Source organism: Plecotus auritus (genome assembly GCF_963455305.1).
Source record: "Plecotus auritus genome assembly, chromosome: 11".
In the NCBI taxonomy this organism is placed as follows: Eukaryota; Metazoa; Chordata; class Mammalia; order Chiroptera; family Vespertilionidae; genus Plecotus; species Plecotus auritus.
In genome coordinates, this window is record NC_137777.1 from 11,770,301 (window position 1) to 11,787,098 (window position 16,798).

Consider the following 16,798-nt stretch of genomic DNA (forward strand, 5'->3'; position numbering starts at 1 on the left):
AGGGGTGGTGGCTCTCTTTGCCTGTTAGGGACCCACTGAAGTACTTCCCTAGAGGGGAGCACCTTTGTCTCTGGGGAGAAGCTGGCTCAAGTTGGTTTCCAGACTTGTTGAGTAGAAAGCAGTGACAGCCTGCTCAGGAGTCAGCTGCAGTGTAACTTGGGCATTCTCTAGTTTCCCGTGTGTGGCTCTTTAATTTACAAGGGATCCCGAATGCCCCTGACATGCGGAAACTGGACCCTTTGCTGAACAAGTGTGAACTGTGCACTCTGCAAGGCGGGTGCGTGGGAGAGCGCGGAGCCCAGCCGAGCGCCAGCAGCCACACCCACTGGTTCTCAAGTAAAACAGCTGCACAGAATCCCCAGGAGCTGGGTCTGTTACCCTCGCTTTTCAGAGTGGAACACGGAGGAAGGTTTCCTTTTGCTCAGTGGGTACTCCCGGGGGGGGGGGGGGGTGCTGCTGTGTGCCAGGCCCTGAGCTGATGCTGGAGATGCAGGAGAGACGGTGCATCCAGGCCAGGCTCTCTGGAGATCAGAGCCCACGGGAGCATGCTCCAGGGAGCAGGCGGCACAAACCCAACCCCACCACAGATGGACCGTTCAGTGACAGGTGTGACACCACCAGAGGGGCAGATGCCTGGGCTTCGAGGCCCTGGCCCGGGAGGTTAGGGAGACATCTGGAGGTGGTGAAGGAGGAAGGAGTCCCCGGGCAGAGGCGTGGCCGTGCAGAGCCCTGTGGTGGGAGGGGGGGGCGGGGAGGGCCAGGTGAGGTGCAGGGTTCCTGCGAACCTTGCCAAGGATTCTGTCTCATCCCAAGACTGTCAGGAAGCTGTAAAGGCTGGAAAGAGGACTCAGGCTGAGGGGTGGGGGTGGGAGGATGGATTGGAGGGGGTGAAAGTGGGTGTGCAGAACCCGTCAGTAAATGATGCCACAGCCCAAGACACAGATGATGGCGTTTGGTTCACGATGGTGGAGGCACAGAATAATCTGGACACTTGGGAGGGTCTCTGAACGTGAGGGCTGGGTCAGATTATGTCATCCCACTGCTCAACCCCCCCTCCCCCCCAGTGAGCCTTTCTCACTTAGATGCAGCCGCTGCCTGTGATCCCAGGTGATCTGCCCCTCACCCTGCCCTGCCAGGCTCCAGTTGACGGGATCAGACTGTTCTCTTTGCCTGTCCTGAAACATGCCAAGATGCGTCTACCTCTGCAGTTTGCAGATTCTTTCTTGGGGGCGCTGTTCTCCCGCAGATACCATACACTCAGTCATCTCTTCAGGGCTCTGCTCAGTGTCCCCTTCCTTACCTGACTGTAAATGACAGGTGCTCCCCTGGCTCCAGCCCAGCAGGCATGCTCTAGCCCCGTGGTCGGCAAACTGCGGCTCGCGAGCCACATGCGGCTCTTTGGCCCCTTGAGTGTGGCTCTTCCACAAAATACCACGGCCTGGGCGAGTCTATTTTGAAGAAGTGGCATTAGAAGAAGTTTAAGTTTAAAAAATTTGGCTCTCAAAAGAAATGTCAATCGTTGTCCTGTCGATATTTGGCTCTGTGGACTAATGAGTTTGCCGACCACTGCTCTAGCCCCTCAGCCTGCTTTTCCTCCAAAGCACGTTTCCCCATCTGACACATATTTGTCTGTCTGTTGATGATCTCTCCCCTCCCCCCGCTTCCTTTGCACCCCTGCTGCCAAGTGTAAGCTTCACAAAGACAGAAACTTTGTTTTATTGGTGTCTCCCCTGCCTGGGAGAGTGCCTGTCTCACACAGTAGGGACTCGTGAAATATTGTTAACCGAGTGAACGGATGAATGAATGGGCTACCTGAGTGTGACACATACATACATATCCAAGTAGATACTGGTACGTACATACGTTATTTACATGATAGGATAACCAATGAAGTTGAACTTACTTTCTGATACTTAGAGGCCATTGGTATCTCGCCGTTGTAAATTGTCATTTTGTGTCTTCTGTTCATTTTCCCTGGGAAGATGATGATACTGTTCAATTTATGTGCTCTTACGAATAGACATGCTTCCTACTTTGAAATGTGCATTATGGAATTAGATACTGTTTTAGTTGAAGGCGTCTGAGGTGCCTTTTAAGATTGAAGAAGTCGCCCTAACCGGTTTGGCTCAGTGGATAGAGTGTCGGCCTGCGGACTGAAGGGTCCCAGGTTCGATTCTGGTCAAGGGCATGTACCTTGTGGGCACATCCCCAGTAGGGGGCGTGCAGGAGGCAGCTGATCGATGCTTCTCTCTCATCGATGTTTCTAACTCTCTATCCCTCTCCCTTCCTCTCTGTAAAAAATCAATAAAATATATATATAAAAAAAAAGGTTGAAGAAGTCGCTGATGTCTGAATCATTTCCTCCCTCTGTTTCTCTAATTCCACTTGGTTCTCAGGATTGGACCCTTGTGCTCTGGGGGACCACGGTTGCGAGCATTCCTGTGTGAGCAGTGGAGACTCCTTCGTGTGCCAGTGCTTGGAAGGGTATCTGCTCCGGGAAGACGGGAAAACCTGCAGAAGTAAGTTTTGATCGGAGTTGGCTCCATCAGTGTGTCTGACCTCTGCATGAAACCCACCATCCCGACCCCTGTGTCATCCGTTGCTCTCATTTCAATGCCGCATGACCACCAAATGCAATGTGGGATCCTGGGTGGGATCTTGGGTCGGAAAAGTGACAGCGGGTAAAAATTAAGGAAATGCAGCCCTAGCTGGTTTGGCTCAGTGGATAGAGCGTCGGCCTGCAGACTGAAGGGTCCTCAGTTTGATTCCAGTCAGGGGTACATGCCCGGGTTGTGGGCTCTATCCCCAGTAGGGGGTGTGCAGGAGGCAGCCGATCAATGATTCTATCTCATCATTGATGTTTCTATCCCTTTCTCCCTTTCCCTTTCTCTCTGAAATCAATAAAAATATTTGCTAAAACAAAAAAAAATTAAGGAAATGCAAACAAACTATGGACTTTAGTGGATATTAGTTGTTGTATCAATATTGGTCCGTGAACTTTATGACATGTATTACACTAAATGAAAATGTTATAGGGGAACTGTGTGTGGGGGTTTACGGGGGCTTTCTGTACTATCTTTTCAATTTTTCGGTGCATCTGAAACTCTCCTAAACAATAAAGTGCAGTACAAAGAACACAAGCAAATGCACGCATGAAAAAAGCCATGGCCAGAGCTATAACGGAAGTTGCTCCCTTATGCCTGAGGCAAGAGGCAGTGGGCTAGTAGCGTGGCTTCATGGGAAGATGTACAATCTGAAACCCAGGATTCTGTCAACTTCTGTCTCTGCCACTTATTACCTGGGCACGTTGCTTAACTTCTCTGCACCTTTGTTTCTTTATTTCTAACAATGCTGTTGTTTCCAGGAGCACAAATCCCTCAGAGAGACCACCATATGAGGAGGCCATTCTTACGTCTCAGAAAGCAAAGCCTCTTAGATGGGCCAAGTCCCATCCTATATAATAAAAGGCTGATATGCAAATTTTCCCCTCGAGCAGGAGTTCAACCGGGAGTTTGACCAAGGGGCGGGCCGGCCTGCCAACTGCCTGTGGCGCCTTCCCCCCGCCAGTCCTGCCCCTGATCAGCGCCCCCACCCTGATCGGGGGCGGGGCTGGCCCACCAACTGCTTGTGGTCCCCCCCCTGGCTGGCCCCGCCCCCAATTGCTCCAATAGGGAGTGCGGGGGTGGGCCCCACCCGTGCATGAATTCGTGCACCAGGCCTCTAGTCTCTGTATAATCAAAAGGGAGTGTGACCCTGAGCAAGAGATTTCCATCCCTATCAATCACCTTTTCTCAAGCTGCTCAGAGCACTTTTCAAAGGGCAAGTCCTGTTTACAGAGATGGGTACCTGGAATTATTACTCTCATTTTTCAGACAGGAAAGGTAAGGCTCCTGAGCAGCGGTCACCAACCTTTCGGACCTCACGGACCACCGGTTGGTGACCGCTGCTCCAGAGGGTTATGTGATTCTTCTGAGTCACGTGATGTGTCAGGGACAAGGCCAAAATTAGATTTCAGTGCTGCTAATCTAAATGGAGGTTTAATTTCCTAAGTAGCCAGACCAAAATGTTTCCTTTCTGGCAGAAGAAACTGCATCTGCAGAAAGCAGGTGATGGACTGCATTTTTATGAGACACTGAATTAGATGCTGGTGAGTGAGGACAGTGGCGACAGGGAGTGGGTTTGAATTAGCCTAAATCAGAGCCCCCGAACTTCATCCTCAAGTTCACGGTCCTCCCCATGGACCACTGAGCTCAGGAGACTCTGGAGCCTGGGGCTTAGATGAATGGACCCTCTGAGGTGAAGCGGGGGAAACTTTACGTTGATGAAATTATTTTAACTTGCTCTGCTGTCCTCAGGGAAAGATGTCTGCCAAGCAGTAGACCACGGCTGTGAGCACATTTGTGTGAACAGTGGGGAGTCTTACAGCTGCAAGTGCTTGGAGGGGTTCCGGCTCGCTGAGGATGGGAAACGCTGCAGAAGTAAGTGACCTCCAGGTAGAGCTGAACTTGTCCCTCTGTGAGACTTAAAGCCTTCTACTGATTAGGTGAGGCCCACCACAATATGGAAGATACCCTACTTTACTCAAAGTCTACTGATGTAAATGTTAATCTCATCTGAGCAATACCTTCATTGCAACATCTGGACTGCTGTTTGACCATAGCACAGAAAATTAACCATCACAGCACCCAAAGACAGAGGCAGAGACACTCGAGCTCGGTGAGGTGGGCATTAGAAGAGCGCGGGCACCCTGATTGGGTGGCTCAGCTGGTTGGAGCATCGTCCCGTACACCAGAAGGTTGCCGGTTTGATTCCTGGTCAGGGCAGATACGTAGATTTAATACCAGCCGTGGGCAAACTACGGCCCACGGGCCGGATCCGGCCCGTTCAGCTGTTCTATCCGGCCTGCGGAGCCGAAAGAGCGGAGGGTTCTCTTGCTCTCCCCTCCGCTCCTTTACTTTGAATTTATATTAGTTCACACAAACACTCCATCCATGCTTTTGTCCCGGCCCTCCGGTCCAGTTTAAGAACCCATTGTGGCCCTCGAGTCAAAAAGTTTGTCCACCCCTGTTCAATACCCATTTGGGGCTCATGGGGGAGGTAACCAATCGATGTTTTTTTTCTCTTCCTTCCTCTCTCTCTCAAGTCAATAAACATATATTCGGGTGAGAAAAAAAAAAAAAGCGCATAGGACAGGGATTTTTCTCCACAGTGAGATTCTGAGCTGTTAATCCTACTTCGGGGCGGGGGCGGGGCTGGGTTTCAACACTATCTACCTGCTTTTGTGACTCTCTGTTCCAGTGGGCAGAAGGGCCCTTTTGAAATCAAGGCACAATAAACTCGTTTGCTTTTGAGGTGGATGTGGGGGTATTTCCTCATACTCCTTTGAGGTAATTGGGGTCACTCCATGTGTCAACAAACCTGGGTTAGATGTAACTCCTTGCTCTTCTCTTCCACCAGCAAGAAAGGCTCCTACCTTGAGCGAGAACTCTGGGGTGCCTGCGGGACCCTGGCCTCGCTCTGCAGGGCTTGCTGAACGACCCTGTTCTCCCCCCAGGCAGCAGCATCCTTTCTATGGAGACCATGTCTACAATTCTGCCCATTAGGCCTGCCCGAGCCGTTTGCACATGCTTTTATTTCTTTTCCTATAAATGCAAACATACACACTCGCACCATCTATTCACTCAGCACATTTGTTGCTTGGTTAGTACAACTTCTACCTCTGGAATTTAATTGCTAAATCAAATCCCTCCATTCCACGTTCTAGAGGGATCTGGAGTATGGTTTGTTCGGAGGAAGCTTCCCTTTTAGGGAGCTAATGACAGGAAAGAGCCACAGGCTTTCTTGCCATGAGGGGGAGGACCCCAGACAGTGCCTCACCCGTGTCCTCAGCTTGCTGCGCTCTGGCATCTGTGAAACTTTGTGAGCTTTTTCATTTGTACATTGGCACAGTTATTCCTGCCTTCCTCTTATCACAGGACGTTGTGAAGATTAAAGGGCTGTAACTACTTTGAAGAGTTTAAAAATGAGAAATGTTCGATTAGACTATTAAAACAGGAGTGCTGGGGATGTCTATGGGGAAAAATCAGTAGTTTGGGAAAATCAAAATCCAATGCAGGTCGAACAATTCAAAAAATTAATAATAAATTCAGGACACCGGTCACCCACCTTACCATTCAGGCTTGGGGGAGTGAGAGCTTTCTGCGGGGCGTGTCCCCGCCCCATGCCCTGTCCTGAAGGGAATGATGTGTGGAGGAGGTTTGAACAGAGATGGAAAATGGATTGCTTTCGCGATCTCTCCTGACATGACTATTCAACCCAGCTTGTTTCTGCGCTGATGGGATTGCTCGGCTCTGCATTTTCCTCAGGGAAGGATATCTGCAAGTCGACCCACCATGGCTGCGAGCACATTTGTGTTCATCGTGGCGATTCCTACATCTGCAAATGCTCAGAGGGATTTATTCTAGCTGAGGATGGAAGACGGTGCAAGAGTAAGTGATCTGAACTTGGCTTTCTGCTTTCATTAGGTTTGGGAGTAAGTGTCTGAATCGGTGCAACATTTAGAAGGGCCATTTGGCAATTATTTAAAGGCAATTCAGCTTGTAGGAGTTTATCCTATGACTGTGTGCATGTATTCCCAAAGCTATAGACTGTATATAAGAACGTTTTGTGCAGCATTGTTTGTATCAGCAAAAAATTGGGAACAAGGTCAATGTCCATGCCTAAGGGACTGATCAGGTAAATTATGGTGCAACTATACGGTAGAATACTATACAGCTGTTAAAAAGAGTGAAGAAGCTCTAGATGTATTCCCAGGATATTTTAGCTGAAAAAAGCATGGAGCTGAATGGTTTTTATAGTATATTACCATTGATATATTTTGTAAGAGGCTCTCTCTACCATACCATATATGGTGAGAGAGAGGACACACACACACACACACACACACACACACATACACATACACATACACATACACATACATACATACTTTGGTAATGTTTGAATTTTGTTCCATGTGCATATATTACCTTGTAGAAAAAAATTAAGAAAAAGGATAGAGACAAAATTTAGAAAGCATCATGGTGAGGAAGCTCGGTATGGTGATGAGTCAAAAATAAAGGAAGAAACTGGGGTCTTTGTAGAAAAAAAGACTTGAGGCACCATTCAAATACCAAAGAGACGGTCACCTCAGTCATGATTTCTGGGGCCCTCCCCCTGCCCCAGGGAGGGAAAGGTCACTGGGAGAAGCTGCAGCTCAGCAGGAGGACAAAGACGCTTTCCCACAGGGCAGCCGTGTGATTAATTAGTGAAGATCCTGAGCTTTGGGTCAGACAGATCTGGATTTAAACCCCATTCATACACGTGTGTGAATTGGACAGATAATTTAGCTTCTCTCAGTCTCCTTTTTTTCTCTATAGTGTGAAGAATAAATTAGATCATATATTTAAAGGTGCTTAGCCCAGTGCTGGCCCATTCTCAGTGCTTGACAAATGACAGCTATTGTCATCAAGGGCAGAGCTGTCCGGAGACGGGCTTCAGGGAGAGGGGTGCGTTCCTCAGGAGAGGTGCTCAGGCCCTCTGAATGGCTGCCTGCAAAGATGTCAGCAGCAGGGGGGCTGCACGAGGCGACCTTTAAAGGTTCTGTTCAACCCTGAAATCCGGGAACTCTGAGAAAAGCAAATCAGTTGACTTAACTACCAAGGGAAGGTGGAGTGGCCCTCCTGCAAAGCCGCAGCCAGCACATGGGCTGCAGCCCTCCCGGGTCTGAGGCCAGAGGCGGGCACCTCTCCCCCACGTCCTTCACGCCATCCAGCGTTCTTGTTTCCTGGAGAAGCTCCTGTGCCCCTGGTTCTGGGAGGAAAGAGGAGATGAGGAAGAGGGGAAAAGGCACTCACTGATATGAAATTATTCCAGTATTTCTGAAATCTGCCAGGGATCCACACGCACCCCGCCTGAGTGGCTTTTTGTTTGTTTGTGGGGTTTTTTTTTGGTTGATTCAGGAACAGGCTATGAATGTACATGAAGCTCTGAATTAGCCTTTTCCTCGTTCACTAATAAAGAATCAATAAGGTGAGTGATGAGGACGAGCACTTAATGGAGAGACGAACCCAACCCCCCAACACACACGCACACTAGCATGTCACTCAGGCCAGGCATAGACGTATTTCTGCATGTGTGTGCCTTGTTTATTTATTGTGCTTCACGTTCAAAGATTAGACAGCTGCTTGATATGTAACAGAGAATTATGAGATCACCCATTTGGATCTGTAAATGTCTTATGCAGCCCTAAGTAACAAAAAAAAATCTCTCCACACCCGGATTGCTTAAGTATTTGCATAAAGCTTTTACTGTCAACCATCTGAGTTGCCTGGAAAGCTTTCGTGTAGATAAAGAATTCACAGTGATAATTCATTTTTAAGTTTTTCTAGGTCAGTAGGGCACTCACAGGCGTGCTACCCAGTGGACACCACCTCCTTTATTTTGTCAACAAGCATTTGTTGAATACCTACTGTGCGCCAGGCTTGGGGGGTGCAGAAATGAATGAGATATGGCCCCCCATGTGGAGGAACTGGCCGGCTGGAGGAGAAGACCACACACGACGCACAGCGTGTGGGGTGCCCTGGACGACACGCGGGGGAGAGCCGGGGCTTCATCTTGGTCTCCGTGGCAGTCCTGCTGCGCCTCCTGCCTTGCGTGAAGCACATGCTCAATAAGCAGGTTTTCGTTGAATAAATGTGTGTGTGAGGGGGCACACGGAGTAACCAGTACAGGCTGGGTTACGGTGAAGCTCCCTGGAAAGGTGGTGGCGGAGCTGCATTGTAAGGATTTCCTCTCGGCTGTCGGTCAGGATGCCAGCACTGGGTGGGGGCAGCCTCCTGGAGTCAAGTTACGGAAGCTTTTGGGTGCTGTCAGGCCCTTCAGTGTCCTTTACACAAGTCCCTCCAGACCTGGCTGTCCGTGCCCAGGGCGCAGGGGGCCTGGTGCCCTAGTTTCGGCCTCTGCTGTGCGTCTCTCCCAACACCTTGTGGCTGCATGTTGTCTAGAGAACGAAGGTGGTTCTCCAAAGTGGTTGTGCCTCCAACGGAAGCATAATTGTCTTCTACTCTTGTGCATAAGTAATTGTTTAAACACCCTATCTCAGCTTTCCTTTCGTTCTCACAGGATGCTCTGAAGGCCCCATTGATCTGGTCTTTGTGATCGATGGATCCAAGAGCCTCGGAGAAGATAATTTTGAGATTGTGAAGCAGTTTGTCACTGGAATTATAGATTCCCTGGTGGTTTCCCCCAAAGCCGCTCGAGTGGGGCTGCTGCAGTATTCCACACAGGTCCGCACGGAGTTTACCCTGAGGAACTTCAGCTCGGCCAAGGACATGAAAAAAGCCGTGGCCCACATGAAATACATGGGCAAGGGCTCCATGACGGGGCTGGCCCTGAAACACATGTTTGAGAGGAGTTTCACGCAACTAGAAGGGGCCAGGCCTCTCTCTGCACGGGTGCCCCGGGTGGCCATCGTGTTCACCGACGGACGGGCTCAGGATGACGTCGCCGAGTGGGCCAGTAAAGCCAAGGCCAATGGTAATGTGGATGGAGGAGCGGTTGACACCACTCAAGGTTCAGGTTGCTTAAGCTCACGTGGTGGTCACAGCTGGCCACCGGAGGGAGATTCTGAGTGTACAGAGGCTCTCCGCCGACCGCTGTTACACACCTCTCCCACACTGCCCTCTAGAGGCCTTACAGGGAGTTACGGGTCGGGAAGGATGCAGAAGGGTTGCAGACTGGCCATTAGCCCAGACACAGACCCCACACCTGAGAAATCATCTACTGCACTTCACCAGCCTGGGGGTGACCTCCCGTGGAGAGAATCAATCCTACACGTGCTCTTTACCACAGACAAATACACAACAGTCCCCAAACACTGGTAAAAATAGATTCCTGGTGGAACTTTTCTGATACTTAAAAAAAAAGTTGTTGGTTTTAGAGAGGAATAGAGAGATACGTTGATGAGAAACTTCATCAATAAGCTGCCTCCTGCACTCCGCCCATGGAATCAAGCCCACAGCCCGGGCATGTGCCCTGACCAGGAATCGAACTGGTGACCTGTTGTTTCCTGGGTCGACACTGAACCCCTGAGCCACACTGGCCAGCCTGATACTTTACAAAACGAAACTAATACTGCAAGTGAACAGTGAAAGCACAACAGCCGTGGGAGAGCAAATGGTCTTGTGTTTGCAAGAGGCAAAAGTTAGCTTTTGAGAAAATCAAACTGTTGGGAGATCATGACTAAGCTCTCATTGCTCAGTAGAACTCGCCTCTTCTCCGAGTTGTATGATGCAGCGGGGACTGGAGGTTATTTCAGTGGTGGGCAGGTGTGAAGTGTGGCAGACGAGTATGGCCCTTGGAAAAGGAAACCCAAAAGCTAGGTTGGGAGAGACAGCTTAAGGCCAAGTGTCTGACTTCTTTGGGGAGATGAGGAAACTTGAGGTTGTGAAGCAGTTCGCTGAAAAGCCACTTTCTTTGGGAACTTGGTGAGGGCATATTGCTTTAGCAGGTCTTACCAAGCAGAAAAGGGGATGCACAGACCAGGGCTTCATCCGAGACTTTTCAGACCCAGTGCCGGGCACGTAGCACATGCGTGACTAGTGCTTGCCGAGTGAACAAGGAGGGGAAGTGCCAGCGAGCCCTTGGGTGAGCTCCATCCTCTCCAGAAAGGCTGGTTCACATGGGCATCCAGTTACTCTTTGTAAGGAGGCCAGTGCAGTGACATTGCTTCCCTCACTAGTCACACCTTTCTGTGCTCAAGAGTAGCAGCCACGAAGTGTCCTGCCTAAATCATCTGGTGCCCGCTCACTCCCAGCTCCTCTGCTTCTAGACTAGCTTGTAAAAACTCAGGTCAAACCCATGGGTCCCTAGAGCTGCATCCTCAAAATACTGGGGAAAGCACCTGTGTCCAAAGACCGTGGTTGACCCTTTCATTTGTCACATTGAGATCAATCTACCTTTCTTTTTCCCTCAACTCACATTTCCACCAATCACCCCAAGGCAGGTGGTAGGAGAAACACCTTTATTTGGTTCTTGAATCAACAAATGTATCTGAAGAGACATCTTCTAATGAATTTAATTATTCCTATGCATAGCTAACACAATCTTGAAATAGTAATTATCCTTTTTAGGAAGTTGTACATAAACTCACTGGGCTCTTAGACAAGTATGCTGAACTTGACTATTGACCTTACTCAGACTTAGAACAAGGCATAATAACTCTTGCCCATTGGCTTAAAGAGCCATTTTTATGTGTATTTAAAAAAATATATCTAGTCTAATGAATTAGCCACAATAAGATATCAGTGGTGAAAAATTCTGACAGTCAAGTAGAACTTAAGTTCTTATTGTTTTACTTTCACATAGAGAGTCTACAGGGCACAGAGTCTAGTGACTGATAATTTGAAAAGCTTTTGGAGCCATCCTGTATCTCTTTGGATATCTAATGTTGATTCTAGGGTTTGTTCTTTTTTCCCTGACTTTGGGGCTTTCCACTTTACGGGTCTGCGGGTCCTCCTTTTCAGCTTGGCACCTCCTCCCAAGGCTCTGTCTTCCCAAGGGCAGTGGGCAGAACGCAGCCTCACCTGGCCCAGTTCACTTACAGTTCCTATCCGGTACCATTGGAGGTAGAAACGGGTAGGAGGTCATAAAATGCCTGTCTCTTAGACTTCTCCCAGGAGATTCCCAGTCAGTGAGCCATAGCTCCGTTCCACTCTACGCACAGGCTAATTCAAGGGAAAGGTACGATTTGTTAAGTGACCTTGCCCACAGCCAAGCAACAGGATGGTGGTCCAGCTCCCAAACCTTTCTTGGATTCCTGTCTTTTGCTCACAGAGCCAACATAAAAATGGTGAAAAAATAAAGTGAGGTTGACATGGAAACCACACCATTTAGCATCTAGCTTTGGGTGCAGTATGCATAACTTCCCAGAGAACACAGCTCTAACCACCTTGTTCTTCCTGTGCTCTGCACTGAAGGCATAACCATGTATGCTGTCGGGGTAGGAAAAGCCATTGAGGAAGAACTGCAGGAGATTGCCTCCAAGCCCACGGACAAGCATCTCTTCTATGCCGAAGACTTCAGCACAATGGGCGAGATAAGTGAAAAGCTAAAGAAAGGCATATGTGAAGGTACTGTAGCTTATGTCTAGGAGAGATCTTAGCGAACGGGGCAGCATGAACCCTTGAACGAGAAATTCTCAACCCATTCCTTCAAGGTGCTCAGAAAAGTGTCTCCCTGCGGTGCAGGGCCAGTGACACCTGTAAACACTACGCACAGAGGGCGGGAGAGGGGTCAGAGAAGACAAAAGGAACAGCCAACATGGCGTGGTGATGCTGTGCTGAGCAGTGATAGCGCTTCGACACACTGGCATATTTAATCCTCACAAAACACCTTTAGAGACGGTCATTTAAGAAACCATTTTCTAAGTGGGGAGGGCTGATGCGCAATTTCAGGGTATGCCTGTACTAGTAAGCGGGGTGGAAAGGGATGGCAGCCTTTCTGGTCCACTGTCTAAAATTAAAGAATGTCTCCGGGCGTGGGCTCCACCTGCGTGTAGAACACTAGGCTGCCGTTAGGATTTAGATTTATGTACACGAGCTCCCTCCGCTTTCCTCGTTTACTGTGCCACATGTCAGGCATGCTGACATATAGCAGTTCTGCCCATTTTCCCTTTTATTCGTGTCTCGGGTTCAGTCACCAGTAAAATCCCAGTCTAAGTGATGTACCTTATTCCTCTCTAAAGGAAAAACACAGTGGAGGAAGGGGACCAGGGAGGGAAGACCTTTCAGATTTCTAATCTGAGAGATAATGTTTTGCCTCTAGGCCAGGGGTGGGGAACCTTTTTCGGCCAAGGGCCATTTGGGTATTTGTAACATCACTCACTTAACACATTGCGGACCAGTACTTTTATTGCTAGCTTTACCCAGTGGCCAGTTAAGTTTCTATTGAATGAGTACGAAAAACGTTTTACATAAACGTTAAAGGCTTGCTTTAAAACTAAATACCCATTCCATTTTGAAGTTATTTATTACATGTTCTTACAAGCTAGTATCTTTTTAAAGTATGGTACTGGTACTTTGTAAAACACTGTGTAACATGAAGAGAGAATTCTCGGGATCCGTCGGCATGATGTAATTTACTTAATACACATTTACGTTGCTGTGGACAAAGCTCCTACACTTACTGAATTTTGAGCCCTGTGGTTGCCTTGGCAGGGCCAGACCAAGTGATAAGGCCCATTCCAGTGGAAAAGCCTCAAGAAGACCTGTTGCCACTGCAACTTGATGCTTGAACTTCACCCACCTCACCTCCTACACATGATATTTGGGGGGCATTCTTAAGAAGCACGTAAGGGGTCCAGGCGTCCCCCAGTAGAGAACTCTCGAGTGGTCTCAGATCATCTTTGTAGTCAAGTGCTTTTTGGATCTGTGGTGTTAGCAAATAAAACCGAAATACCCTGGGTTACATCAGGTAGGTAAGGAGCCAGTCTGGGACCAGTTTCCTGAATGACACGTGTGCATGCGGACAACTGTCATCCCTTTTGGTCATCTTTTCCCTCTCAGCTCTGGAAGACTCGGACGGCAGTCAGGACTCCCCAGCTGGGGAATTGCCAAAGAGGGGTCACCAGCCAGCAGGTAAGTTACAAAGCTGTGTTCTCAGAACCTTTGGTGGAAGCTCCCACCATGGCTTCCCGCCAGACAAACGCTGTAGAGATGAAAGCAAGATCTGAGTTATAACTGGCTTTCCCCCCTCGATCAGATAGGAAACACTGACTCCACACCTTAAGCCGTGTTTGGTAATAGCCTCTCTGAGTCGTAGTGCCAAAGTTTTCCCCAGAGTCAAGTTGTGTGCCCCACGCTAGGAACACCACGTACCTTACTGACCGCTGGCAGCTTTTTACGCCACAGCCGTGTTAGGCAGGTTTGACCTCACTTGTCTTTCTCTTTACAGAATCTGAGCCAGTCTCCATAAATATCCAAGACCTACTTTCCTGTTCTAATTTTGCAGTGCAACACAGGTATCTGTTTGAAGAAGACAGTCTGTCACGGTCTGCACAGAAACTGTCCCATGCCACAAAACCTTCAGGTAATTCCTGGTGGAATGTTACTGTAGGTTATCTTGATAACCGCCTCCCAGCTTGCCAACAAACTCGTGTAAAAGAGGGAAAGGAGGAACGAGGAAATCAGGTGGGGAAGAGAGAACGTAAGTAAAATGAGATCCTAAAAAAGGGACTGAAGTGGTCTCCCCATCCACAGTACAGGCCACTTCGGAGTTGGAAGGCTTCCCTGCGCTTACGGGATCGGGCTCTGTGGAAAAAGCTGAACATTGCTTTCGTTATGGTTTCCTCCATATGCTGATTCAGTCCCATTATTATGCGTCTGGGAAATCTGGTGGGTTTACAGAGGTGAACACTTTCCATCTGCTTTCTCAGGAAGTCCTTTGGAAGACAAACCTGATGAATGCAAATGTGAAAACCTTATAATGTTCCAGAACCTTGCAAACGAGGAAGTAAGAAAATTAACACAGCGCTATATCCTTTTCTGGTTTTGTGCTTCTGTATGGAATGCAGAGAACATTATCAAACCATCCCAAGCACAAAGGGAGTTATTTCCATGACGCCAAGAGCAGTGAGCTCCGGGAAGGGCTTCTTTCTTAAGCAGCCTGGTAGGGCCTGGGAGCCAAGGGCAAGCCAAGCTTAGTGCAAGGCTCAGCGCATAGCTGCTGTCTGCTGTTCTGGAGGGTTTAGCAGTAAGGCCAGTCGGCCAGTCAGTGCGCAAAGGAAAGAAACACACGTTGAATGAACTCCCTCTCTCCTGGGAGAAATGGGAGGCTATGCCCCGATCTGAAGTATACCAAAGGTACATATAGTATCAGGAGCAAAGCACGTTGTAGAACCAAGAGGTTTCAAACTCCATCTAAACTCCACATTTTTTCTTTGGCCCCAACCCACACCGTAGCCACATTTGGTCAGTGTTTAGTTTCTAGAGGACTGGGGTTGGGCTTTTGGTTTGGCAGCAAAGATCTTTTATATCAGCACTCTAAGATGAAACATTCCACACCAAGGGAACAGCAGGATCCAATGATTCATTAAAACAATATTACAAATAAGAGGAATGCTTTGGGATAACGGAGAAATGAAGATTTAGCACTTTACACACGGAACAGCCTGCAAACTGCTCTGAACTTAAAATTAGTCAGTGTACTAAAGCTGGCTTGTATCTATCTTGGATCAGCCAGTCAGTAGGGAAATGGTTTAATTCAGAACTATTTCTGTGTCAGTGGCTTTCAATAAGGAACAACATATAGCAATTACCTTTCTGAAAACTGGGAATATGGCCCCCTAAAAAAATATGACTGATTAACACATCTGGGCTCTCATTCTGCCACCAAGAGGGCAGGTGGAAGGTATTAAGGAGCTTACAAGGAGGAAGACAAATGCTTATTCGAATGAGCCAGACTCTCCTCTTCCTTTTCCCACCTCAACCCTGAGAGTCTCCTTCACAAGAGACTAAGGAAGTTTTATATCAAAGAGCACAGGTCGGCAATCTTCAAGGTTGCTACCCTTCGGCCATACCTGACATAAGTGAAAACTCCCCATCTCTCTCCCCGGACTTATCTTACTTTCCATCGCTTAATCCTTTTATTCTCTTCACCACATTACCAACATTACCAATTCTGGCTCTCAGAGGTGTGCTACTGCAAACTAATTTATAAGTAACAGAGGTCTGATGAGAAATGAAGAAGAAAAATAATTTGAACCAAGCTATCCTGCTTTGATGTTTTAACTCCAAAAAACACTTACAGTCTTGGTAGCATGTGTTAACAGTATAAATTTACAAGTCAGGTTTTAAAAATACTTAACAGAAACAGGAGGGGGAAAGCCTTATATTTTTAGGACAAATTTTTATGTAGGTAAATCAAGTGATATTTAAATGTAAATAAAAATGAACGATTCCTCTTCCTTAATTTGAGATGTACTAGAAGAAATGACACAGAGAATGGAAGCCCTAGAAAATCGTCTCAGATACAGATGAAGATTCAAAATACTCTGTATTTGTATGTCATTGTACAACGGAAGTGGTTCAGAGCCCCGAAGCTCAGGCTGTCGCTAATTCTGTAAGGTTGTAAACATGATTAGTACTGAGAAAGCTGGTTTGCTATGGCACAAAGGCAAAAAGTAGACACTAACTTGTATAAATTTAATGAGAAAAAAAATCCTTCAGAATCCTAAAATGAGTTGACCACCATGAGAACAAATAAGCTATGCAAGATACTCTGTAACATACTGTGGACATGATTTGCTTTGCCCCGTCCTCCCTTAGAATGTTGCAATTGCATTGGACTACAAAGTAAAGTTTGCACGGTCTTACTGCTGTGGAACACTGGCCATAGGAAAAGCTATTTTTTTGTATTGGACTTTCCCTTGATATATGTATATGGACGTATGCATAAAATCATAGGACATGTACTTGTGTAACAAGTTTGTTTTTTTAATACAATATTAAAGTTCACTTCAGAGATGGCACTCTGTGTAAAATTCTTAGTTTAACTTTAAATGCAAGGTATGTAAACATGAGATATGACCAATATACGTATGAAAAAAATGTTGAATCTCACTGGTAATCGGGAAAATGCAGGTTAAAACGATAGCTTGGTAAAAATGAGTGTCTCACTATAACACGTTGGTAAGGATGTGGAAATCTGGGGCTCTTGTACAATGTACACAACCTTGTACTCTAGCCTCTCTGCATTTTAG

The 16,798-nt window shown here is 47.6% G+C and overlaps 1 protein-coding gene across 4 annotated transcripts in view; it reads left to right on the forward strand.

Annotated features, from left to right (window-relative positions):
- Positions 1 to 16,567, forward strand: part of MATN2 (matrilin 2) — a gene marked incomplete at its 3' end in the record, with an annotated part of 124,469 nt that extends 107,902 nt beyond the window's left edge. For 2 of the 4 annotated variants that reach the window (XM_080646582.1, XM_080646584.1), the window contains 9 exons: positions 2,397 to 2,519; positions 4,356 to 4,478; positions 6,366 to 6,488; positions 9,163 to 9,576; positions 12,018 to 12,170; positions 13,605 to 13,676; positions 13,993 to 14,127; positions 14,474 to 14,572; positions 16,021 to 16,567. In XM_080646582.1, coding sequence (XP_080502708.1) covers positions 2,397 to 2,519; positions 4,356 to 4,478; positions 6,366 to 6,488; positions 9,163 to 9,576; positions 12,018 to 12,170; positions 13,605 to 13,676; positions 13,993 to 14,127; positions 14,474 to 14,572; positions 16,021 to 16,076 — 1,298 coding nt within the window. Of the gene's footprint in view, positions 1 to 2,396; positions 2,520 to 4,355; positions 4,479 to 6,365; positions 6,489 to 9,162; positions 9,577 to 12,017; positions 12,171 to 13,604; positions 13,677 to 13,992; positions 14,128 to 14,473; positions 14,659 to 16,020 lie in introns of those variants that run through there. The other 2 variants (XM_080646583.1, XM_080646585.1) reach the window with 2 other exon arrangements.
- Between the last annotated feature and the right edge of the window lie 231 nt (positions 16,568 to 16,798).